At 39.5% G+C, this 27,686-nt stretch overlaps 1 protein-coding gene across 1 annotated transcript in view; it reads right to left on the bottom strand.

The window, feature by feature from the left end:
- LOC127848445 (uncharacterized) overlaps positions 1-27,686 on the bottom strand; it is a 74,309-nt gene that overhangs the window by 31,493 nt on the left and 15,130 nt on the right. The window contains 11 exon segments of the mRNA XM_052380951.1: positions 770-978; positions 1,267-1,896; positions 2,403-3,890; positions 5,791-5,928; positions 8,738-9,942; positions 10,590-10,755; positions 13,675-13,958; positions 15,217-15,373; positions 15,375-16,358; positions 16,831-17,024; positions 19,222-20,171. Coding sequence (XP_052236911.1) covers positions 770-978; positions 1,267-1,896; positions 2,403-3,890; positions 5,791-5,928; positions 8,738-9,942; positions 10,590-10,755; positions 13,675-13,958; positions 15,217-15,373; positions 15,375-16,358; positions 16,831-17,024; positions 19,222-20,171 — 6,405 coding nt within the window.

The following is a 27,686-nucleotide window of genomic DNA, read 5'->3' as shown; positions in this document are numbered from 1 at the left end:
ACCTAAAAATGGAGTTTGATTACATGCTTGATGCAAATTGAGATTAATTTCAAAATACTTGTTAACCTTATGTTTGCTATGTAACTGGTTTTAAAAATATGCAAGCATTGTTTTCCCACCATTGTGAAAATCTATTCCTGAAAAAAGACTCGTCCTAAACAGCCTGTAACTTTGTGCACATTAATTTTCTGTGCATGATATTGGGGTGTCATTATACTGAGTTTCAATCGATAAACAATAATAACAATTACTTATTTTGTTATATTTTTTTCCATAAATACACAGGTAATCAACAGCAGCCTAATGTATGCATACCAGCAAGCAAATGATGAATTTGTTATTGATGTATATTTTAACGTGTATATTCGATCTAGCATTTGTGATCAGTAACAGTACAATTACCGCAAACTCCTATTTATCTTACCCACTTTTAGATGATTTACTATGATGCATGCTAACTAACTGTATGCATAACATTATACAATTTCAAATCATATTGATATAAAGTCCCTTGTCAGTTTAAGAGAAAAATATTGAGATACATTTCTCCAATATTTTTAAATATTTCCTCACTTGGCATTAAATAAATGAGGAATATTACGTATTTTGCTAAAAAAGGATTTTCCCTCAGAAGAGATTTCCTTAAAACAAAAAATCCATAAAAATGGAAAGTGCAGTCTGCACAGGCTAATCTGGGACGACGTTTTACACACTTGCAGTAAACCCTGTTTTCCCACAGCACGGCTGAAAATACATCTATAGCATGTACCTGCAGTCCCAGTGGTTTTTCTCGTTGCCAAAGGCAAAAAGTCCCACGATGATGGAGAGGAAGATGAGGAACATAATGAAAATGTTAGACATGATCAGCCCCTCATCATAGAAATCATCCGGAGTGCAGCGAGGCCACAGCATGTTGTTGTAGATCACCCTCTCCATGTTTGGTGCCTCGAGGATGAGCCACTCTGCATTTATCATCACCTGTTTGTAAAGTCAGCATTATTAATGTATTTAACACAATTAAATTTAGCATTTTAGTAAACTTTTCTACTGTGTGATATACATGTATTACGGATCAAAGATATACATACTTTGTATGGTTGTTGAAGTATTTAATGCATATGAATGTATGTTGATAATTTATTTATGTACACATCAAATACCTGTACTTAAAATACTCTGTATATAACTTGCTTGTATGTATGTATGTTTGTAATATTTTACTGTGAAAAGTAATTTATGCAATAAATAAAATTAATTAATTATCACCTGTACAAGCACGAGGAGGCAGGCACTAAAGAACAGCCCCCATGGGTTTCCGATTTTATTGTATTTCACCAGGTAAATATCTTCCTTGTCCTTCGTCCGCCAGCAGTCAATGAGCTTTACAAACAGAGCTGAGTATGCAATCGAGTAAACAAACCCCAGACTGAAGCGCCTTAGACCGCAAATCTTCTCAGACGCGTGTACAATGAACGCGAACACAAGAATGTACATAAGGATGATTCCAAAGCAGAGCATGTAACCCAGAATGGTTGTGCCTCCACGGACAGGGTACACCACGAGGAGGTAAATGAACATGCAGAGAGTCGCAAAAGCCCCAATGGCTGCCAGGGTGGCGACAATGACGCCCCAAATGTTCTTGAAACGGTCGGCTGATTGTGGCGTGTCCACTATGGTGACCAGTCGACCCGTGTTAGGGTCCGCATATTGCCCCTCTTTGCTGACCACATATTCGCCACTTTCCTCACGGCTGAACGAGAACTTCTCGTTGTTTGTGCCTTCGCAAGTGCATGTGGTTCCCACTTGACAACGGGAGACCGGAAGAGACTGGTCTGTGAAACTGTAGCTCTTGTAGTCGCGTGGATCTAAGCGCAGGTCGCCTGTAGAGCTTCCAATCTGTACAACAAATTAAAAGGGTAGCCCAAAATAAAACGCATTTACTTTAATAGGCATCCCATAATTTGTAACCATCAAGTGAGAAAAAATTGATATGCCATGCCTGTATTCAGCAAACACATTCTTAGATTTAATTATAAAGAACAGACTAAGACCAAATATATCATGCTTCAAATTCGCAAAGAAACATACTGTATAAAGTGATTATGTCATAAAACTCATGATATCAGTAATAGTGATGTGCAAGTATTCTGACAAACCATAAAATTGTTCAATTTTGCAAGATTTTCTGAACATCAAATTCTTAAGAATTTACAGATATTTTTAACAAATAAAACTTAAAACAAAAAGATCTGAATCAAAATTTAATTTCAATGGTCTATAGAATATATGGGTAAAAATTGAAACTCTAAAAAAAAGGTCTAAACAAAAAAATTAGCTCTCAAGCTTCTATATTCCAATATCTTTACAAATATCTCTCAACTGTCAGTTATTTTCATACATACCTTTATATATTCATATTGGCCGGAAGTGAGATTTCTTCTGAAGTTGTAAATGTTGTAGCCAATCTCACCATACCCTTCAGGTGTGAACTTGAAGTTGAACGATCTGTCCTTTAAGTCACTAGGCAGAACATCATGTTGAGCATTCAACACAGAGTCGTAGATCGTCTGCTTACGGTTTTTAAGCGTCGACAGACAGGAAGCGATCCCGATGCTGGTACTCTGACGACACTGATCAATCTGGTTGAGGCCGTTTGCAATTTGGAAGACTGCCATAATTGTATGAAGAACGTATGCATCCTGGTTGATCATTTCATCCGTGAACTTCTCTGTTCCCGTACAGATCGATGTGTATGCTTTCTGTATAGCGCTGCCAAGAATTCTACACTGGTGAACAGTCTGGTAGATGTCCTCGAACCAGTCACGTGGCAGACCCATTGGGTTGGAGTAATTGAAGCGCTTAACAAAGTTTTTGAAGCCCTCGCTGTATTCCGACCGGATCTGAATGGTTAAAGCACCAGCTGCCGCCTCTTCGTACCTATTGATCAGATGGTAGTTATTAGCCCATGTGTCACTGCCAATCCAAATAAACCTGTGGTTCAGTCCCTTTTCCGTCGTCGCTTGCAGCAACAGCGTTACGTGCTCTGGGTTAACAAAGGTCACGACGACCCTGGAGCCAATCTGCTGGTTTAACTGATCAATGACACTTTTCGCCTTGGTGAGATCCCCATTCAGCGGCATGGCAATGGTTTTATGAAAGCAGTACTCCGGATTTTCGGGATCGGCAAGACTCAAGAGTGTGTCGCGAGCCGATCTTCCGTATGTGTTATCAGAATATACGATTGACACATAGTCCCAGGAGAACTTTTTCAAAATCTGTGCAATGACCATTGCCTGAATGTTATCGGGTGGCACAGTTCTGAGGAAGTACTGGTGCTGGAGTTTGTCGTTGAGCTCCACAGTCGTGGCACTCATACTCACCGAAGTAATCTGCAGAGGAGACAACATGCTGCTCAAAGCAATTGAGTTGGCACTGTTGCTGACCATGTAAGCAACAACAGTGGAAGGTGACACCACCTGCCCGCCATCCTTGACACTGCAGAAGGGCTCCCCACTAAGAAGGCTGTACACATCCTCGCCAATCCGATTTGGCTGCGAACACGTGTCCAAAGCCACGCCTCCCAGTTTCAAACTGGCCTGGAACTTTAAGTCCTTATTGGCATTCACCAGTTCAATAGCATACAGAAAAGCAAGCAAGTTCTGCATGTTGCTTCCGGTATCAATGGATCCGCAAGTGCCATCTTGCTGTGCGTTATGAATGTCAGAAACAAAGACAATGTTCAGATCGTTTGGCGAGGGTTTTTTCATGTATCTTGAGGGCTGGTACCCTGGGAATTCACACAAGCATTGGCCAACAGAGCAATTAGCCACCCATGTGGGTTTGTACTCAACATCCATCTTGAGGTAGTGTGAGTCATTGTAACTGCCAATCTGAAAAAGAAAACAGATTAAATATTTATTACAATATAAATAATAAGTGTTTATCTTGGTTCTACTGACAGATATGAAGAATCACAAATGTGTAAAAAATATATAGAAATAACCCCGTTTAATATGGATTATCATTCTCCTTTGCTAACTGGTACAGACAATTTTTAGGTCTAAAACACATTAACATATTTTAAATGAACCATTAAGTCATTCAACATAGCGGGGATAGACATTTTTTATTCTAAAAAATTAGTATGAAATCATATCTTTAGCTCTATTGCATCGAAAGCCTAAGGCACTCTTTCGTCTGTTTCCTGGGTCGAACCTGTCCTCAAGTGTCTTTGTCAAAATGCATGAAAAGCCCTGTTTTCCCAAAGCAAAGCAAATAACAAGAGCACCGAACAACGGGTGCCAACGCTCCGCTGCAGGTGCAGTTTTGAATAAATGAAAGCTTGTCCAAATTATTTTTTTTAGAGGTCACAGTGACTGACCTTTGACCTAGTAACCCAAAAATGGGTGTGGCATGTAGAACTCATAAAGGTGCATCTACATATGAAGTTTCAAAGTTGTAGGTGAAATCACTTTGATTTTAGAGCAAAATATCAAGGTTTTAGCATGACGCGAACGGCGGACGACACGACAAGCTGGCTATGACAATACCTCGGGTTTTCTCCAAAAACAGCTGAGCAAAAAATGATCCTTTTTCCCCCATAAAATTTCTTAAAGAAAGTAGAAATTTACAAGAGGGCCTTAACAACCCAAAGTCGCTTACCTGAGATACAAAGGTTTTGACCTGTTCAGTAAAGCCCAAGATATCATTAGAACAAATGTGCTGACCAAGTTTCATTAAGATTGAACTATAGATGTTACTTTTAGAGTTCTATCAAGGTTTTACGATACCCATTCCACGCCCCATGGTGGCAATTTCTTTCAACAGACAGGAACCATTTTTGAACATATCCAAGGTATCATTGGGACAAATCTTCTGACCAGATGATCAGAACATAAATATGACCACTTGAGTGTTAACAAAGTTTTACTATAGACAAACATGATTGTATATAGTGATTTAAGTAACAATGCCCCGCCCCTTGGTGGCCATGTTTTTCAAGCAAATGAAACCATCTTCGATATAGTCCAAGATATCATTGAGACAAATCTTCTTACCAAGTTTCATGATGATTGGACAATAAATGTGGCCTCCTGCGTGATAACAAGGTTTTACAATAGCCATATTAGTAAAAATGCCCGCTCCCAGACCCTATTGGCAATGTTTTTCAACCAACCAAAGCCATTTTCATACGTGCGCAAGATATCACTGGCACAAATCTTCTGACCAAATTTCATGAAGATTGGATAATAATTTTGACCTCTAGAGTGTTAACAAGGCTTATGTTGACACTGCGTGACAAACAACAAACAAAAGGCCATCACAAAAGCTCACCATGAGAACATTATGCTCAGGTGAGCTGAAAATATGAAAATCTAAAATTTTAAGAACCATTATTTCCAGCCACTGCCACTTACATTTATAACAGCTAAATATCCACATCCCCCTTCAAATACAACAATTAAATGGATTGCATCATTTCTTTGACCTTAAGTATTTCGAAATCAGTAGTGAATATCTGTTTCAAAAGAAAAAGCACTCACATTTTCACAGTAGTCTTAATGCATGTGCATAAAATGTCTTCAAAGATTAGCCAGTGCAGTCCGCACACGCATCAGGGACACCACCTTTCACCTAAACTTAATTTTCGTTAATAAGAAACTTCCCTTAATTCTTTGTCCATTAAAGCAGACAGTGTTGCCCCTGATTTGCTTGTGCGGACTGCACAGGGCAATCCAGGATGACAATTAACGCACATGCAGTAAGCCCCTTTTTCCCATAACCACTCACATCTTCCCAGTAGTACCCGTCTGCGCCAGAATGCAGACTCATGCCAGCCTTCTGTGGCTCGTACAGGTGGAACCCTCTGTCACTGGAGCCGTCCTCGGTGAAGTAGAACGGCTGGTTGGTCCGGTCAATGAAACTCACCTGCGGGAATATCAAAAGATCTACAGAGGAAACCACAAGAGATAACACTTTTAAAAATCAAAGGGAAACAACTAGAGCAAACACGTTTTACAATGAGCTTTTAATCCATGCATAGGGGAGTTAGAGCTGAGAAAAGGTCTGCGAAAAAGGGCCATCCAACCCTGACAGGGTTAACCCTTTACCATTTTAACCCTTTACCATTTAGATACGTATTTTGATGCATGTGTAGTCCGTTAGAAAGTTATATTTAATTAAATACCTTTCTTACTAGATTCAAGTATTTATTTAAGGCTTCATCTCCCAATCTTAGATACTGATGAGCAGCAAACAGCATAAAACCTGAACAGACTGCAAGTTAATCGCAGGCTGTCATGGTTTTATGCTAATTGCACATAGCCATTTTCACTTTGTTTCTAAGTGGGAAAAGATTAAAACATGTACAGATCAAAACAGCTTACAATATTAATATTATCTCCTCTTAAAATGCATACAACAACTAGAGGTTGTACAGGATTATGAACGTACACACCGACAGGAAGACCAATAGGATTATGGTGATGTTTCGACATCCAACAAGAGCACCGCCTTGCGGGTGCAGACCGCTCATCTATTTTTTTTTTTAAAGGTGTAGGGACCTCTCAATTTCAATCACAAAGGATTGAGGGGTTGAGTGGAGAGGGTTGTATAGTGTGGGGTGTGGTGATTTATTACATTATCTTCCAAAAATGCCAAAAAAATGCAAAAAAAAAATTAACTTGAACTTGAACTTTCACCACTCAAAATGTGCAGCTTCATGAGAACGCCGCTTTGAATTTTTTTTTTACCTTGAAGGATGGCCTTGACCTTGAACTTCCACCACTCAAAATGTGCAGCTTCTTGATAACGCCGCTTTGATTTTTTTTATATTGGTTTGACCTTTGAATTTTGTTTTGACCTTGAAGGATGACCTTGACCTTGAAGGATGACCTTGAACTTCCACCACTCAAAATGTGTAGCTTCATGAGAACGCCGCTTTGAATTTTTTATTTTTTTTTGACCTTGAAGGATGACTTTAAAGGATGACCTTGACCTTGAACTTCCAACACTCAAAATGTGCAGCTTCATGAGATACACATGCATGCCAAATATCAAGTTGCTATCTTCATTATTAAAAAAGTTATGGCCAATGTTAAAGTTTTCGGACGGACAGACGCCATATATTTGACATTTGACCTTGAAGGATGACCTTGACCTTTCACCACTCAAAATGTGCAGCTCCATGAGATACACATGCATACCAAATATCAAGTTGCTATCTTAAAAAGTGAAAAAATTATGGCCAATGGTCATTAATCAGATGATCTTTAATTAAAAAAATAATAATGGGGGTATTGAGGGGGGATGGGGGGGGGTTTGGACGGAGTCAATTGTGGTATGTCAGGAAAGAGTTGTCAAAAGTATCAATCGAATTCGATCAGAAATAAAGAAGTTATGGCAATTTTAGCAAAATTTAATAATTTGACCTTGAGAGTCAAGGTCATTCAAAGGTCAAGGTAAAATTCAACTTGCCAGGTACAGTACCCTCATGATAGCATGAAAGTATTTAAAGTTTAAAAGCAATAGCCTTGATACTTTAGAAGTAAAGTGAATCTAAACACAAAATGTAACCATATATTCAAAGTTGCTTAGTCAAAAAAGGGCCATAATTCGGTAAAAATGACAACCAGAGTTATACAACTTGTCCTTTACTGTCCCCTTATGATAGTTTGTGAGTGTTCCAAGTATGAAAGCAATATCTATGATACTTTAGGGGTAAAGTGGACCAAAACACAAAACTTAACCTAATTTTCAAGTATAAAGGGCCCATAATTCTGTCAAAATGCCAGTCAGAGTAACATAACTTTGCCTGCGCAGTCCCCTTACGATAGTTAGTAAGTGTTGCAAGTATGAAAGCAATGGCTTTGATACTTTAGGAAAAAAGTGGACCTAAACACAAAACTTAACTGAATTTTCAATTTTTTAAGTATAAAAAGGGCACATAATTCTGTCAAAATGCCAGTTAGAGTTACATAACTTTGCCTGCACAGTCACCTTACGATAGTTAGTAAGTTTTGCAAGTATGAAAGCAATGGCTTTGATACTTTAGGAAAAAAGTGGACCTAAACACAAAACTTAACCAAATTTTCAATTTTCTAAGTATAAAAAGGGCACATAATTCTGTCAAAATTCCAGTCAGAGTTACATAACTCTGCCTGCACAGTCCCCTTATGATAGTAAGTAAGTGTTGCAAGTATGAAAGCAATAGCTTTAATACTTAAGGAATAAAATGGACCTTAACACAAAACTTCACCGAATTTTCAATTTTCTAAGTATAAAAAGGGCACATAATTCTGTCAAAATGCAAGCCAGAATTATCTAACTTTGCCTGCCTAGTCCCCTCATGATAGTAAGTAAGTGAACCAGGTTTGAATGCAATAGCATTGATACTTTATGAAAAAAATGTACCTTAACGCAAAACTTAACCGGACGCCGACGCCGACACCGACGCCAAGGTGATGACAATAGCTCATAATTTTTTTTCAAAAAATAGATGAGCTAAAAATCAATGTAATCAATCATACACATATGAACTGCACTCTTGGAAAATGGAGCTAAATGCACGTGCATAGCTTGTCAGTCACTAGAGACCCCACTTAGCACTATTATAGAATTTTTCATTTAAAGTACAACACAGGCTTATCTGTGACCACATTACTCACATGTATTAAGCCCCAGTTTCCAAGACTAAAGTCTGTATCGATCTACTTCTATCACAACAAATATTACTTACAGTCTTGATATCCTCGAGGAACATGTTCCTCTTTTCTCCATTGTCCAGAAGAATCGGGCAGATTCCATTGAAGCGTCCACACATACGGACAATGGTCTTGTCGATGCCAAGAGCTGCAGCAAACACGGCATTGATCACATATAGTGTATATGGGTCCTGGATATACTTCTCTGCACGTGAGTACCCAAGCGTGTACTGGTTACAAACTCTTGGGAACTTGGGCGTGGGGATGTTGATGGAGCAGTTGTAAATGTGCTCGTAGAATTCGCGGAACCATTTGTCTTGAACATTTGTTTTATTTGGCTTTATGTTTTCAAAGAATGCGTCGACCTCAGGATAATCGGCAGACTCAACTTCCAGAGTGATGAGTCTCCTCTCACCAATCAGACGATCAACTCCTGCAAGATTTTCGTACCCTGCCATCCCGAAACCTAGTTTATCTGTAGCAATGAATGCAAACCCGTCTTTTATGATGAAATCCAGCTTGTTGGCCTCTTGCAACAGGGTCGTTGGGTCATTCATGATTACCACAACCACGCGTGCGTCAGGCTTTTGCTGCAGTCTATGTAAGGTCAGCCTTGCGTCATCTGCCTTTATATTCCCATCTTGTCCAACCACGTACTGCCCTGAGACGCAGATCTTGTTTAATGGAGCCAGCCTCAAGAATTCGTCCCTAGCATATTCGCCATCGGAGCTGTTCTGCGAAATCAACTGGATGTTGTTAAACTGGTATTTCTTCAAAACCGCTATTAAAGCTCTCGCCTGTTTGTCATCTGCTGGCACTGTCCGAATGAAGTACGGGTAATTATCTCGGTCCATAAGCTCGACTGACGAAGCCCCGTAGCCGATCTGGGGAATCCCCAACTCGTTCAGGACATCAGCCACGCGAATCGAGGCCTCGCTTGTCATTGGGCCAATGTAGAGATCGATTAAACTGGGGTCGATCCTGTAGTCAGTTGTGCGAATCGGGAAATTCCTAGCGTGGTAGTTGGCGACCAGGTTCCCTGCCCGCACTGGGCTGGAGCAGACGTCAAAAATGAGCGAACCAAGTTTGACTCCCATGAGCTTGTCGTGGAAGATGCCTTGCTTAGAGTTGACGTAATTCATTGACCAGTTGAAGGCTTCCATAAGCTGAAAACCATGCACGCTGTTGATGTCACCACATGTGTAGGGGGTTCCACCCATCTTATGAATGTCAAATAGTGCTTAAATTGAGAAACAAAAAGGCATCAACACAAAATACAAGTGAAAATGTCATTAGGTAGAAATAAACCTTTAGATTTCTTCTCTCAGTTGTTTTTGTATCATAACTGTATTTTTGTCATTTAAAATAATAGGAAATATTGCATACCATTAACAAAATCAATGCTTAGTTATTACACAATTAAATGTATCTATTAATACCAGCTGAGGGTATTCGCTGCACAATACAAGCTAAATATCATTTCATTTTACAATTAAATGAGCCGCAATAGGAAACACATCTCAGCTGCTTAAGTCAATCTAGTTTAAATAATGTCCGGACTCTCCATGGTATATTCCACTTAGTGTATTGATCCATCATAAAATACTGTATCTGTATTTTTTTCTTTTGGCTTGCTACAAAATGGTTTACTGCACTTATCAACGGCTTACAGTATTGTTTTCTCTGCAATTGTTATAGATCACCACTGGAACCTTTCACCTGTGTTATGATTATTATTAATTTTAAAAGGAGTAATGTTTAAATAAACCTACACAATCTGGCTGGAGATCTTGAAGGTTCCTAAGTGATATAACATTTCTGAAAAATCTAGAAATGTTTTAATTATTGGAAACAATGAATTTTGGTATTCGGATTATCATGACCTACCGGCAATATGTACATCCCCGGCCACATAAATGAACTCTTCTTCACCGCTACTGTCCTTCTTGCACTGGGAACACTCACCAACACATGTGGAAGGCACATTGCGGTAGTTCTCCATGAGGGTTTCCCTCAACGGAATGTCCAACTCACCAAACTCAAATGTGCCCACCTAAGGTAAATATATGTGTATAATACAAATGTTAATTATCAAGTTTAGGCTCCGATATTGACATGCAGATACATGTCCAGCTCATTTTATATCCACCCCCCACCCAACCCCCGACCCTTCCTCCATAACCTTATATATTTGGTCTTACTCCAAAGTCAAAACACTCAGCACAGTATACATTAATACACCTGGTGCAGAGTAACAAACATGTCACACATTGCCATCTTACCATTCCAACATACATGTCACACATTGCCATCTTACCATTCCAACATGTCACACATTGCCATCTTACCATTCCAACATACATGTCACACATTGCCATCTTACCATTCCAACATACATGTCACACATTGCCATCTTACCATTCCAACATACATGTCACACATTGCCATCTTACCATTCCAACATACATGTCACACATTGCCATCTTACCATTCCAACATATTCATCTATTAAGCTAACAAACATGTCACACATTGCCATCTTACCATTCCAACATATTCATCTATTAAGCTAACAAACATGTCACACATTGCCATCTTACCATTCCAACATATTCATCTATTAAGCTAATTCACTGGTTGATTTTATTAATGGTAAGCAGAAATAATATCAACAAGAGATGTGTTTGTCAGAAACACAATGCCCCCTTCTGCGCCGCTTTGAAGCCATATATTTGACCTTTGAGCTTGACATTTCACCACTCAAAATGTGCAGCTCCATGAGATACACGTGCATGCCAAATATCAAGTTGCTATCTTCAATATTGCAAAAGTTATGACCAATGTTAAATTTTTTGAACGGACAGAAAGACTGACTGACAGACAGACGGACGGACGGACGGATGGACTGACGGACATTTCAAAAACTATATGCCACCCTTTAGGGGCATAAAATTAATATAGGAGCCTAAATAATCAAATCTTCACACACAACCTTATAAAAAGCAACATTTAAAATGTAAGTTAAAACCAGCAACAACTCTGCAGAAAAAATTGTAACCTGATGATAATTTAAATGATGATTTAAATTTTTATCTGACCCCTAGGTCAAAAGTTATGAGGGTTGGGGCGGGCGGGGTAAGAGATTCTCACTCATTTTTTCATGTTATTTTACATTAACTTCTTCATTTCTGCACCGATTTACTTCAAATTCATACTGAGCCTATTTAACCAGAAAGATAAACAAAATTAATAAGGTGAGCTATGGGCATCAACTTCTAGCCAACAAAATAAACTAAAACTAGAAATGGCGCTGCAGAGGCTGACGCGTATCCCCAAGCCACATGTTTGACCCAGGGGCTCCCCATGGTTGGTAATGGGTCCATGCATAGTCAAGATTGACTAAATTGTCATAAGAAAAGTTCAGTATCAATAAGAAGTGAATCGGTGTAGAAATGAAGAAATTATAGTTAAAGACAATTTTTGGTGGGTTACACAGTGGCCTATTATGGGCGGGGCGCCCCAGGGTTGGTAAAGGGGCCATACATAGTTGAGATTGACCGCATTGTCATAAGAGATGTTCAGTATCAATTTGAAGTAAATCAGTGAAGAAATGAAGAAATTATAGTAAAAGGCAATTTTGGGTGGGCGTGGCCTATGTGGGCGGGGCGCACCAGGGTTGGTAATGGCGCCATGCATAGTTGAGATTGACTGTATTGTCATAAAAGAGGTTCAGTATCAATTTGAAGTGAATCGGTGTAGAAATGAAGATATTATAGTAAAAGGCAATTTTGGGTTGGCGTGGCCTATGTGGGCGGGGCGCCCCAGGGTTGGTAATGGGGCCATGCAAAGTTAAAATTAACTGTATTGTCATTAGAGAGGTTCAGTATCAATTTGAATGGAATCGGTGTACAAATGAAGAAATAATAGTAAAAGGCGATTTTGGGTTGGCGGGGCCTATGTGGGTGTGGCCTATTATGGGCGGGGCGCCCCAGGGTTGGTAATGGAGCCAAACATAGTTGAGATTGACCGTATTGTCATAAGAGAAGTTCAGTATCAATTAGAAGTGAATCGGTGTAGAAATGAAGAAATTATAGTACAAGACAATTTTGGGTGGGCGTGGCCTATTATGGGCGGGGCGCCCCAGGGTTGGTAATGGGGCCTTACATAGTTGAGGTTGACCGTATTGTCATAAGAGATGTTCAGTATCAATTTGAAGTAAATCGGTGTAGAAATGAAAAAATTATAGTAAAAGGCAATTTTGGGTGGGCGTGGCCTATGTGGGCGGGGCGCCCCAGGGTTGGTAATGGCGCCATGCATATTTGAGATTGACCTTATTGTCATAAAAGAGGTTCAGTATCAATTTGAAGTGAATCGGTGTAGAAATGAAGAAATTATAGTTAATGGAAATTTTGGGTGGGCGTGGCCTATGTGGGCGGGGCATCCCAGGGTTGGTAATGGGGCCATGCATAGTTGAGATTAACCGTATTGTCATAAGAGAGGTTCAGTATGAATTTGAAGTGAATCGGTGTAGAAATGAAGAAATTATAGTAAATAGCATTTTTGGGTGGGCGTGGCCTATGTGGCTGGGGTGCCCCAGGGTTGGTAATGGGGCCATGCATAGTTGAGATTGACCTTATTGTTTCAAGAGAGGCTCAGTATGAATTTGAAGTAAATCGGTGCAGAAATGAAGAAGTTAATGTAAAATAACATGAAAAAATGAGTGAGAATCTCTGACCCGGCCCGCCCCAACCCTCATAACTTTTGACCTAGGGGTCAGATAAAAATTCCGTCACTGTCACCGTCGCACATATGCTCAAAGCTACCATGTTTGTAAGTTTCAAGGTTCTAGTGCTAATAGTGTAGGAGGCGCAGGTGGCCAGGACGGACAGACAGACCACATCAATACAATATCCCCAATTTTTCTCCGAAAAATGTGGGGATAAAAAAAAAAATCTCTCTCACACACACAGACCTGTTTTTCAACGCCGTCTGTCTGAATCTGGGTGATTGTGAGCTTCCTGTTGGCCTCACGGTTGATAAAGTTAAAACCCGAGCCCGCAACATCCATGAAACTCATAGCGTCCATGTTGGCCATGATTTTGTTGAATATCTGCTCGTCACTCCTAAATGCAGGGCAGATACTGGTGTAGTTGGCACCGCACTTTGTTTGTAATGTTCGATGAATACCCTCGGCTATCGAGTACACAGCGTTGATGGTGGGTATAACACGAAGGTCCTGCGTTATTCTGTTTAGATCTGAAGAAAACAAGTGCTGTGTTTGTGAAACACAATGCCCCCTATTGAGCTTTGAAGTCCCACAGCAGCTTTTTTAGAGAAAACGAGACCCATGATAACTTAGCCAAATATGAATGGACTGCTTAGCCAAATATGAATGGACTGACACAAGTATCACAGTTTAACTGTAAGTCATGTAGGTAGACTCACAGCAAATAAAGGTCACAGTGACCTTGACCTTTGACCTAGTGACCTCAAACCATGTTTGATTGTAGATCTCAATGAGATGCATGCATATTTGAAGTTTAAAGAACATAGACACAAGAGTTTTCATTTTATGAGCAAGGTTAAAGTTTTGGGACAGACACACACATACAGGGCCCTTGCTACACTTTGGGGGATTGGGGCCAGGGCCATTAGAGGGGGGAATTTCACGTCTTTTGGGTGAAAAGGGGAATTTCAGAAGATCTTTTTACCAACCATTCAACACTTACAATTGCTATATTTTAATGTAATTTAAATAAATGTACATTTAATCAAAGGTTTATAGTTGTTTTTTTTTTTTATTTGAGGGGGGAATTTTTTTTAGCTGAAATAGGGGAAAAAAGCAAATCGAGGGCCCTGACATACAATGACAGACAGAAAGGCCAAAAACAATATACCCCCTGATCATTTGATCTGGTTTCATGAAAACAATTTTTACTCTAACCATTCACCACTCAGATACACATGTTGACGTGGATGTAGTCCCTTGGAAAATCAAATTGAATCAAAGATCTTTTTTACTAGATTCAAGATTTTAAGCCTTGATTTCCAAATACTAAGAAATTGAGCAGCAAACAGCCAAAACCTTGAACAGCCTGCCAGTTGCTTGCAGGCTGTTCTGGGTTTATGCGTGTTGCATATAACCAATGTCACTTTCCTTCTAAGCAGGAAAGGGTTGAGAACTTAACCCACATGATTTTAAATAATAGTTCATATTGTTACAAGACAATTTTTTCTGATCTAAAATAAAATACATAATTGTACAGAAATATTTTTATAATCAAAATATAAAAGTACAATCTATATTTGTCGGTTTAGCAGAAAGCACAAAACAAGCACATTGACAATTTCCCTAAAATCTTAAAGTGTCGTAAAAATTCCAAAATGATCTGAACATAAATATACTAAAGCATTCTACAAAGGTAAGAATTTAAATACTCAAAAGCTCATAATGTTATTATGCATGCAACAAATAAAAAGGTGTTTATAAATATAATTCTTCACAAAACTTTACCTAAAGATCTAAAACTGGCGGCGTCACAGGTCCGGGGGTATTTTGATGTACCAGCAAGGTTACACTGCATTACAGCTTCAAAATATTCTCTGAACCATGGATTGGGATTATTTACAAGCGACCGACTTTCACCTTCCAGGTATTGCATAAATTCAATTATTGGAGACAGCCCATCCATATTGAAACTGATCGTTGCTGGAATAATCGACTCGCCGACTGGTTTTACCTTCTTCACTGGACTGGTCCAAGGATGGTTTCGTGATGAAAATGATTTGCTTATTAGATTTTGCCTTTTCCCGTATAAGATCTTCAATGTACATGTCTGGACTAGCAAAAACTACGACAACACTTGTGGGAGACTCATTTATGTAGCTGAATATCTGTGATATGTCGCCATCTGTTGCAAACTCATAAGATGCACCCACGCAAATGCCTAAACCTTCTGCGTGTTCTCTGAATGTTTTTACGGCCTCCTGACTTCCAGACTCTGGCGCATTCAAAGTGATAACATAACTGAACCCAAGCAAGTTAGAAAGCTTAGCCATGGCTAATGCAATCCTGCCGTCAGAAGGAATGGTCCTGAAAAACGTTGTGAACTTAGATTTATCATCCAAGACGGGAGTTGTTGCGCCTGGTGTAACTGAAGGCACCCCTTGTCGTTGGAGTATTCTAGAAATATCTACTGTGGTCTGACTGTCATACAACAGCCAGCCCATGAGATTGCCCGTGTCAACCTTATTGTCAGCCCCGGAATATATGCCAGTGACTACGGCTGAAGCCCGGATGTGGTCGGTACAGCCGTCAAAACCAAGACCTCCCAGCCTGACACCATTCAGTTTAATGTCCGCCAGACCACTGTTAATCTTCATCAACGCGAAGCGGAACGCCTCTGAATATTGGAAACCGTTCTCCATCCTCAGGCTACTGCAGCTATAGGGAGCAATGCCGCGGTAATGGATGTCGAATATCGCCGGGATGATCAAGTCCCCCTCCACGTACATGTATTTCTGATATACAAATAAATACTGGCACTCCAAGCAAATTCCTGAACAATTGGAGGAAATTCTTGATGCCGGAAGATCATTTATAAGAACGCCAGTGGCAAGGGTCAACTTATCATCGGAGGGTCCATATTCACCAATCTACAAACAAACAAGTAAACATTCATGAGGAACACTTATCCATAATCTACAAACAAACAAGTAAACATTCGTACAGTAAACTTATATGTTCACAAAACCTTTAATCATATTGAAATAAAACAAGAGCTGTCGCCATAGGATGACATATGCCCCCAATAAACGCTTTGATAGAAGTTATTGAAATGCACTAAGTGACCCCGTGACCTAGTTTTTGACCCGGCATGACCCATATTCGAACTTGACCTAGATATTGTCTAGATACAACTTCTGACCAAGTTTGGTAAAGATCGGATGAAAACTATTAGAATTAGAGAGTGCACACGAAAAGTGTGACAGACTGACGGACAGTGCGAAAACTATATAACCCTTTTCTTTGAAAGGGGGCATAAAAATGTACACCTATTTTGTTGATAAAAATGAAATTAATTTAATAAATAAGCATATTACAAACAGCCATGTTAACATTTCTCACCTCTTTAAATTCATATTCAATATTGTTAAACTGCCCGAAGTTATAATACACATATGGAATGTTTCCCATCCGCATACTGTTGAATGTGTAGATGTTGCTGTTCACAGGATACCTCGTTTTCTTGACAATGTTATCAACAAATATTTCCCCTTTATCACGTGCGTTCAAGAATTCACCACAGAGTCCATTGTATGCTAAAACAATATTAATAAAATAAGACTAAAGCCAACACTCGGTGTGTATACTGCACAAAATTCTCTCACAAATAATCAATAAACAAGACAATTATTTTGCAACATTGAAAGGCCTATTATTACAAATGAGCCGCGCTCTAGGAAAACAGGGTTTAAAGCATATGCATAGTTAAGTCGTCGATTTTCTTGCAGTATGCACAGGCTAATCTTGGATGACACTTATCAATTTTATCTAACAAGAGACTTCTTTTCCACAAAAAATACCATAAAAGCCACAAGTGTTGTACCTGATTAACGTGTGCAGACTGCACAGGCTAATCTGAAACAAACTTTACGTAAATGCTTTGAGCCCTGTTTTCCCACAGTGAGGCTACATAAATTCATAGCTATAAGATTTATCATTTCTACATTGTTTAATTAAAGATAAGTCAAACTAAAGATATGTCGATTTTGATTTTGCATTCTTGATATAATGGACTCAAGCTGAACAGCCTACTCACAGTCTCGTGATAACTTACACACATGACCTTATAAGGGTGGGGGAAATACACATAACATATAAAAACAACAACAAACTAGAGCTTTGTCACAGACGTGACGAATACCCCCACATGCCTCATTAACACATAATATTTTGCATGTCGTCTTCACAAAAAACAGCGGACACCATGCTCAATTTTTAAAATGCACTAAGTGACCCCTTGACCTAGTTTTTGACCCAGAAAGGCCCATGTTCTAACTTGGCCTTAAGATCATCTCCATAAAACTTCTGACCAAGTTTGTTGAAGATCGGATGTAAACTACTTGAATTAGAGAGCGGACACCATGCTGAATGTTAAAAAACGCACTAAGTGACCCATGACCTAGTTTTTGACCCTGCAAGGCCCATGTTCCAACATGGCCTTAAGATCATCTAGATACAACTTCTGACCAAGTTTGGTGAAGATCGGATGAAAACTACTTGAATTAGAGAGCGGACAACATGCTGAATGTTTAAAATGCACTAAGTGACCCTGTGACCTAGTTTTTGTACCGGCAAGGCCCATGTTCGAACTTGGCCTAGACATCATGTAGATACAACTTCTGACCAAGTTTGGTGAAGACCGGATGAAAACTACTTGAATTAGAGAGCGGACAACATGCTGAATGTTTAAAACGCACTAAGTGACCCCGTGACCTAGTTTTTTGACCCACTAAGGTCCATGTTCAAACTTGGCCTAGACATCATGTAGATACAACTTCTGACCAAGTTTGGTGAAGATCGGATGAAAACTTCTTGAATTAGAGAGCAGACACTTAATACAGACCGACAGACAGACCGACAGAATGACTGACCGACCGACAGACCGACAAGTTCACTCCTATATACCCCCCTAAACTTCGTTTGTGGGGGTATAATGAGCAAAGGTATATATTGAGCCTAACTCAGGAAAAACTGGTCTAAATACATGTGTGTTAAAGGGGCCTTTTCACGTTTTAGTAAATCAACAAAATTAAAAAAAGTTGTTTCAGATTTGCAAATTTTCGTTGTAGTTATGATATTTGTGAGGAAATTGTAATACTGAACATTTGCCATGCTCTAAAATATCCATTACATGCATCTTTTGGAGATTTAAAACCAGAAATTTATAAAGCGTTGTAACGCGAAACGATTGAATAATTTGGAAAGTTCTGTTGTTGTCGTTATATTTTGTGAAACTACGAGGAACGCTTATATAAAGTAAAACATACAACCCATCATAGCATGAGTACGGATAGCCAAGTGATCCAAATAGGAAACCATTCACTCCAGGACTCCAGGGGTAAGTGGTTCGAGCCCAGTTGAGGGTTACTTTTTTCTTTTTTTTAATTGTATTCTTGGTTTTTTACTGGAAATTTTTAGGTCCAATGTTTAAATATATGAAAATAAAGCATTTAATAACAAACTTCAATATATGCCAAAACTTGTAAAAAGACCCCTTTATTAGTGTTGTCCCATTTTAGGCTGTGAAGTCCGCACAGTCTTTTTTGTTAAAAGGAAGCCTCTTCTTCGCTAAAACCTGTTTAGGTGGAAAGTGTCATCCTTGATAAGCTTGTGCAGACTGCACAGGCTAATCTGAGACAACATTCTACTCACAAGCATTAAGCCCAGTTTTCCCAGGATGAGGCTCGTTTAGATAGAACAATGCTAAAGTGTTATTAAATCATATTCACATACCGGCTCCACAGTAATGTTTCAATGTTTCATCCAGACCCTGTGCAGCTGCAATCACACCGTATATCACTGCTATATTATCTGTGTTGAGTTCAAAACTGGGGTTAGCAAACATATTTTCAATCTGACAAGCCTTCTGCCCACCAAGTGGGCTTAATGAGCAGTTATAGAACAGTTCATACCATTCTTTCAACCAGGGGTTCGTGACATAGTTTCGGGCATCAATGACTTTGAGACGACCCTGAAAGGCATCCAGAGCTGGTGCGTTCCACAATTCAAAGCTAATCATGCCCTTAAAGTACTCATGGTGACCTTGCACAGCTTTCATCGAGTTGCCAGACGCGGACATGAACTGGAATTCTCCTTTGGAGTTTGCGGCTCTCAAACCTCGAGCCAAGAGCTGCATGCCTGGTCTGCGAAGAAACAGGACAACTGGTTGAACATCCATTCTTTTCCTGAGACCGCTAACGACTTCAATGGCGTTGTCCATATACAGATGGAACGATGAAATGACACAAATGCCTTCTTGGGCTGCCACTCTTCTAAAAACAACGTTCGCTTCATTCCCTTCTTCGTCTGCATAGAACACCACCTGGACATAACGCCAACCATTTTTTTTAGCGATGTTCACGAATGCCCTAGAAACATACTCTAGGTCGTAGGTAGCTCGTACAAAGTATGGATACATCTGGAAGTCGTTGAACTTTGTTGACAGCGTCTGAACACCAATGATTGGGCGTTTCAGGGTGTTCATTAACTGGGTCATGTCTGTTGCTATCCTCGGGGCCAGGAAAGCTTCAACGCTGCGTGGATCAAGAAGATTATTGCTGTTAGAGTCACGAATGGCCCTTGAGTATCTGTGTACCTCAGTGATGAGCTGATTTGATATGACCGCCTCCCCACAATCATCAAATCCTAGGCCACCTAGCCTCACACCCTTCAGCCAGCCTTTCCTACAGAATGAACAATAACACCATACTGTAAAAGCATTATTACTTGTAGGAAAATTTTTATTCATTATGTGAGTTGAAAAATCCACAAATTTAACAGAAACACATAAGAAAATTACTGACACATCTTCCTAATTTGTGTTGACAATCAGAAATCCACAAAAGTCTTATTTTGAAAAAACACAACATTTCATGACGACAACAATATAAGATTTTACAATATTATGTGAAGTTGTAATAACACATTAATCTTGTAATAAAGGGTGTGGTTTCTACAATGCACCATTTGCAGTTTTACCTGTTGTATTTATTAATAACGACAAATTATAATAACAAAGACACTGCATTAAAATTGATTTGACTTTAAAACCAGATGTTTATTAAATAATTTTTGATTGAATCCTCAAAAAATGAAACGTTTCATGTGTGCATAAACCAAGTTAAAAACTTAAGTTACAATTATAACAAATGCAATCACTGTTGATGAAACAAGTCATTGCAATTTACTTAAAATATAGAATACAACAAAATACATGCAGAACATTAAATGAATAGTTTTGATTGAAAAACTCACCAAAATGATGATAATTGAAAGTTTGGTGTCTTTTTCCAAGTTCACAAAATAAAATGTTACAATAGAATCTACATTTGAATGGCCGATCATGGGAGTGATCCTTGAATTGAGGGATAACATTTGCTTCATCATGGGAGTGACCCTTGAATTGAGGCATAACAATTGCTTCATCATGGGAGTGACCCTTGAATTGAGGGATAACAATTGCTTCATCATGGGATTGACCCTTGAATTGAGGGATAACAATTGCTTCATCATGGGAGTGACCCTTGAATTGAGGGATAACAATTGCTACATTATGGGATTGACCCTTGAATTGAGGGATAACAATTGCTACATCATGGGAGTGACCCTTGAATTGAGGCATAACAATTGCTTCATCATGGGAGTGACCCTTGAATTGAGGGATAACATTTGCTTCATCATGGGAGTGACCCTTGAATTGAGGGATAACAATGGGCTACACCATGGGAGTGACCCTTGAATTGAGGGATAACATTTGCTTCATCATGGGAGTGATCCTTGAATTGAGGGATAACAATTGCTACATCATGGGAGTGACCCTTGAATTGAGGGATAACAATTGCTTCATCATGGGAGTGATCCTTGAATTGAGGGATAACAATTGCTACATCATGGGAGTGACCCTTGAATTGAGGCATAACAATTGCTAAATCATGAGAGCGACCCTTGAACTGAGGGATAACAATTGCTACATCATGGGAGCGACCCTTAAATTGAGGGATAACAATTGCTTCATCATTGGAGTGACTCTTGAATTGAGGGATAACAATTGCTACATCATTGGAGTGACCCTTGAATTGAGGGCTTACAATTGCTACATCATGGGAGTGACCCTTGAATTGAGGCATAATAATTGCTACATCATGGGAGCGACCCTTGAATTGAGGGATAACATTTGCTTCATCATTGGAGTGACCCTTGAATTGAGGAATAACAATTGCTACATCATGGGAGCGACCTTTGAACTGAGGGATAACAATTGCTACATCATGAAAGACCCTTAAATTGAGGGAAAACAATTGCTTCATCATGGGAGTGACCCTTGAATTGAGGGATAGCAATTGCTACATCATGGGAGCGACCCTTGAATTGAGGGATAACAATTGCTTCATCATGGGAGTGACCCTTGAATTGAGGGATAACAATTGCTACATCATGGGAGTGACCCTTGAATTGAGGGATAACAATTGCTACATCATGGGAGTGACCCTTGAATTGAGAGATAACAATTACTACATCATGGGAGTGACCCTTGAATTGAGGGATAACAATTGCTACATCATGGGAGTGACCCTTGAATTGAGGGATAACAATTGCTTCATCATGGGAGTGATCCTTGAATTGAGGGATAACAATTGCTACATCGTGGGAGTGGCTCTTGAATTGAGGGCTCACAATTGCTACATCATGGGAGTGACCCTTGAATTGAGGGATAACAATTGCCACATCATGGCAGCGACCCTTGAATTGAGGGATAACATTTGCTTCATCATTGGAGTGACCCTTGAATTGAGGGATAACAATTGCTACATCATGGGAGTGACCCTTGAACTGAGGGATAACAATTGCTACATCATGGGAGTGACCCTTGAATTGAGGGATAACAATTGCTTCATGATGGGAGTGACCCTTGAATTGAGGGATAACAATTGCTACATCATGGGAGTGACCCTTGAATTGAGGGATAACAATTGCTTCATCATGGGAGTGACCCTTGAATTGAGGGATAACAATTGCTACATCATTGGGAGTGATCCTTGAATTGAGGGATAGCAATTGCTTCATCATGGGAGTGACCCTTGAATTGAGGGATAACAATTGCTTCATCATGGAAGTGACCCTTGAATTGAGGGATAACAATTGCCACATCATGGCAGCGACCCTTGAATTGAGGGATAACATTTGCTTCATCATTGGAGTGACCCTTGAATTGAGGGATAACAATTGCTACATCATGGGAGTGACCCTTGAACTGAGGGATAACAATTGCTACATCATGGGAGTGACCCTTGAATTGAGGGATAACAATTGCTTCATGATGGGAGTGACCCTTGAATTGAGGGATAACAATTGCTACATCATGGGAGTGACCCTTGAATTGAGGGATAACAATTGCTTCATCATGGGAGTGACCCTTGAATTGAGGGATAACAATTGCTACATCATTGGGAGTGATCCTTGAATTGAGGGATAACAATTGCTTCATCATGTGAGTGACCCTTGAATTGAGGGATAACAATTGCTTCATCATGGAAGTGACCCTTGAATTGAGGGCTTACAACTGCTACATCATGGAAGTGACCCTTGAATTGAGGGATAACTATTGCTACATCATGGGAGCGACACTTGAATTGAGGGATAACAATTGCTTTATCATTGGAGTGACCCTTAAATTGAGAGATAACAATTGCTAAATCATGGGAGTGGCCCTTGAATTGAGGGATAACAATTGCTTCACATGGGAATGACCTTTGAATTGGGGTATGACAATTGCTTAAACATGGGTGTGACTCTTGAATTGAGGGATAACAAATGCTAAATCATGGGAGTGACCCTTGAATTGAGGGATAACAATTGCTTCCTCATGGGAGTGATCCTTGAATTGAGGGATAACAATTGCTTCATCATGGGAGTGATCCTTGAATTGAGGGATAACAATTGCTACATCATGGGAGTGGCTCTTGAATTGAGGGCTTACAATTGCTACATCATGGGAGTGACCCTTGAATTGAGGGATAACAATTGCCACATCATGGCAGCAACCCTTGAATTGAGGGATAACATTTGCTTTATCATTGGAGTGACCCTTGAATTGAGGGATAACAATTGCTACATCATGGGAGTGACCCTTGAACTGAGGGATAACAATTGCTACATCATGGGAGTGACCCTTGAATTGAGGGATAACAATTGCTTCATGATGGGAGTGACCCTTGAATTGAGGGATAACAATTGCTACATCATGGGAGTGACCCTTGAATTGAGGGATAACAATTGCTTCATCATGGGAGTGAGTGACCCTTGAATTGAGGGATAACAATTGCTACATCATTGGGAGTGATCCTTGAAATTGAAGGATAACAATTGCTTCATCATGGGAGTGACCCTTGAATTGAGGGATAACAATTGCTTCATCATGGAAGTGACCCTTGAATTAAGGACTTACAACTGCTACATCATGGAAGCGACCCTTGAATTGAGGGATAACTATTGCTACATCATGGGAGCGACACTTGAATTGAGGGATAACAATTGCTTCATCATTGGAGTGACCCTTAAATTGAGAGATAACAATTGCTAAATCATGGGAGTGGCCCTTGAATTGAGGGATAACAATTGCTTCATCATGGGAATGACATTTTAATTGGGGTATGACAATTGCTTCATCATGGGAGTGACCCTTGAATTGAGGGATAACAATTGCTAAATCATGGGAGTGACCCTTGAATTAAGGGATAACAATTGCTTTCTCATGGGAGTGACCCTTGAACTGAGGGATAACAATTGCTACATCATGGGAGTGATCCTTGAATTGAGGGATAACAATTGCTTAATCATGGGATTGACCCTTGAATTGAGGGATAACAATTGCTTCCTGATGGGAGTGACCCTTGAACTGAGGGATAACAATTGCTACATCATGGGAGTGATCCTTGAATTGAGGGATAACAATTGCTACATCATGGGAGTGGCTCTTGAATTGAGGGCTTACAATTGCTACATCATGGGAGTGACCCTTGAACTGAGGGATAACAATTGCCACATCATGGCAGCAACCCTTGAATTGAGGGATAACATTTGCTTCATCATTGGAGTGACCCTTAAATTGAGGGATAACAATTGCTACATCATGGGAGTGACCCTTGAATTGAGGGATAACAATTACCACATCATGGGAGTGTCCCTTGAATTGAGGGATAACAATTGCTTCATCATGGGAGTGACCCTTGAATTGAGGGATAACAATTGCTACATCATTGGGAGTGACCCTTGAATTGAGGGATAACAATTGCTTCATCATGGGAGTGACCCTTGAATTGAGGGATAACAATTGCTACATCATTGGGAGTGATCCTTGAACTGAGGGACAACAATTGCTTCATCATGGGAGTGACCCTTGAATTGAGGGATAACAATTGCTTCATCATGGAAGTGACCCTTGAATTGAGGGCTTACAATTGCTACACCATGGAAGCGACCCTTGAATTGAGGGATAACTATTGCTACATCATGGGAGCGACACTTGAATTGAGGGATAACAATTGCTTCATCATGGGAGTGACCCTTAAATTGAGGGATAACAATTGCTAAATCATGGGAGTGGCCCTTGAATTGAGGGATAACAATTGCTTCATCATGGGAGTGACCTTTGAATTGAGGTATGACAATTGCTTCATCATGGGAGTGACTCTTGAATTGAGGGATAACAATTGCTAAATCATGGGAGTGACCCTTGAATTGAGGGATAACAATTGCTTCCTCATGGGAGTGACCCTTGAATTGAGGGATAACAATTGCTACATCATGGGAGTGATCCTTGAATTGAGGGATAACAATTGCTACATCATGGGAGCGACCCTTGAATTGAGGGCTTACAATTGCTACATCATGGGAGTGACCCATGAATTGAGGGATAACAATTGCTACATCATGGGAGCGACCCTTGAATTGAGGGATAACAATTGCTTCATTATTGGAGTGACTCTTGAATTGAGGGATAAAAATTGCTAAATCACGGGAGTGACCCTTGAACTGAAGGATAACAATTGCTACATCATGGGAGCGACCCTTGAATTAAAGGATAACAATTGCCTCATCATGAAAGTGACCCTTGAATTGAGGGATAACAATTGCTTCATCATGGGAGTGGCCCTTGAATTGAGGGATAACATTTCTTCATCATGGGAGTGACCCTTGAATTGAGGGATAACAATTGCTACATCATGGGAGTGACCCTTGAATTGAGAGATAACAATTGCTTCATCATGGGAGTGACCCTTGATTTGAGGGAAAACAATTGCTACATCATGGGAGTGATCCTTGAATTGAGGGATAACATTTGCTTCATTATGGGAGTGACCCTTGAATTGAGGGATAACAATTGCTACATCATGGGATTGACCCTTGAATTGCAGGATAACAATTGCTTCATTATGGGAGTGACCCTTGAATTGAGGGATAACAATTGCTACATCATGGGAGTGACCCTTGAATTGAGGGATAACAATTGCTACATCATGGGAGTGAGCCTTGAATTGAGGGATAATAATTGATTCATCATGGGAGTGACCCTTGAATTGAGGGATAACAAGAGCTGTCAGAAGACAGCACGCTCGACTTTTTGAGTGCTTGACAGTATAAAGGGGAATTTGTTCATATTCAATAAGGTAAAGGTAATATTGTCATATTCTAACTGGAAGAGAACCATAATGGAAACATATTGATTGCTTATGTTTTAAAGAAGTGGTACATTATAGACAATTCAAGTATATTTTCCACAATCTATTGAAAATTTGTAAAGACATAAAACAAACTAATATCATTATATTTCAAGTTTGATAGCTTTAGCTTGGGTGTGATGGTTGGACGGTGTTTCAAAAATAAAATCATAAAAAATATTTGTGTTTTTTTACCATGTTTCATTTTATTTTTTTGTGTGGAGGGGGGAATAATGTGGGGTTGTGGTCATTTATAAGATGATATTTCAAAAATAAGAAGAAACAAATACATTTTTCCTTTTTTTCAGGGGGGGGGAATTCTGGGGTAGGGGCTGTTTTGGGTGGAGTCCATTGTGGTATGTCAGGTAAGTGTTGTAAGAGCTGTGTTCGTGAAACACAATGCCCTCTACAGCGCCGCTTTGAAGCCATATCTTTGACCTTTGACCTTGAAGGATGACCTTGACCTCTCACCACTCAAAATGTGCAGCTCCATGAGATACACATCCATGCCAAATATCAAGTTGCTATCTTCAATATTGCAAAAGTTATGGCCAATGTTAAAGTTTTTGGATGGATGCACAGACTGACGGACAGTTCAACTGTAACCAGGGGCATTAAAAAAGGAATAAAAAATAAAAAAATGGGGGGGATTCTGGGGTGGGGCCTGGGGTTGGTTTGGCAATTTAAGCAAAATGTATTTATTTGACCTTGAGATTCAAGGTCATTCAAAGGTAAAGGTCAAATTCAACTTGCCAGGTACAGAACCCTCCTGATAGTAAGAAAGTATTTGAAGTTTGAAAGCAAAAGCCTTGATACTTTAGAAGTAAAGTGCATCTAAACACAAAGTTTAACAAAATATTCAAAGTTACTAAGTAAAAAAAGGCCATAATTCTGTCAAAATGCCAACCAGAGTTATGCAACTTGTCCTGTACAGTCCCCTTATGATAGTTAGCGAGTATTGCAAGTCTGAAAGCAATAGCTATGATACTTTAGGAGTAAAATGGACCAAAACACAAAACTTAACCAAATTGTTTAATTTTCTAAGTATAAAAGAGGCCATATTACTGTCAAAATGCCAGTCAGAGTTAAATAACTTTGCCTGCACTGTCCCCTTACGATAGTAAGTAATGCACGTATAAAAGCAATAGCTTTTATACTTTAGGCATAAAGTGGACTTAACCAATTTTTCAATTTTCTTAGTATAAAAAGGGGCATAACTCTAAAAATAATGCGGACAGAGTTATGCAACTTGGCATACACAACTGTCTTGTTGCCATAAAGAAGTATTCCAAGTTTGAGTTAATTATCTTTGATAGTGTTAAAGTTATAAGTTAGTTTGAGTTAATTATCTTTGATAGTGTTAAAGTTATAAGTTAGTTTGAGTTAATTATCTTTGATAGTGTTAAAGTTATTTGACTTTATAATAAACTTTAACCAACGGGGACGCCGACGCCGGGGCGAGTAGCATAGCTCTCATTTTTC

Source organism: Dreissena polymorpha, chromosome 1 (assembly GCF_020536995.1).
Source record: "Dreissena polymorpha isolate Duluth1 chromosome 1, UMN_Dpol_1.0, whole genome shotgun sequence".
In the NCBI taxonomy this organism is placed as follows: domain Eukaryota; kingdom Metazoa; phylum Mollusca; class Bivalvia; order Myida; family Dreissenidae; genus Dreissena; species Dreissena polymorpha.
This window is presented reverse-complemented; position numbering and strand designations above follow the sequence as displayed.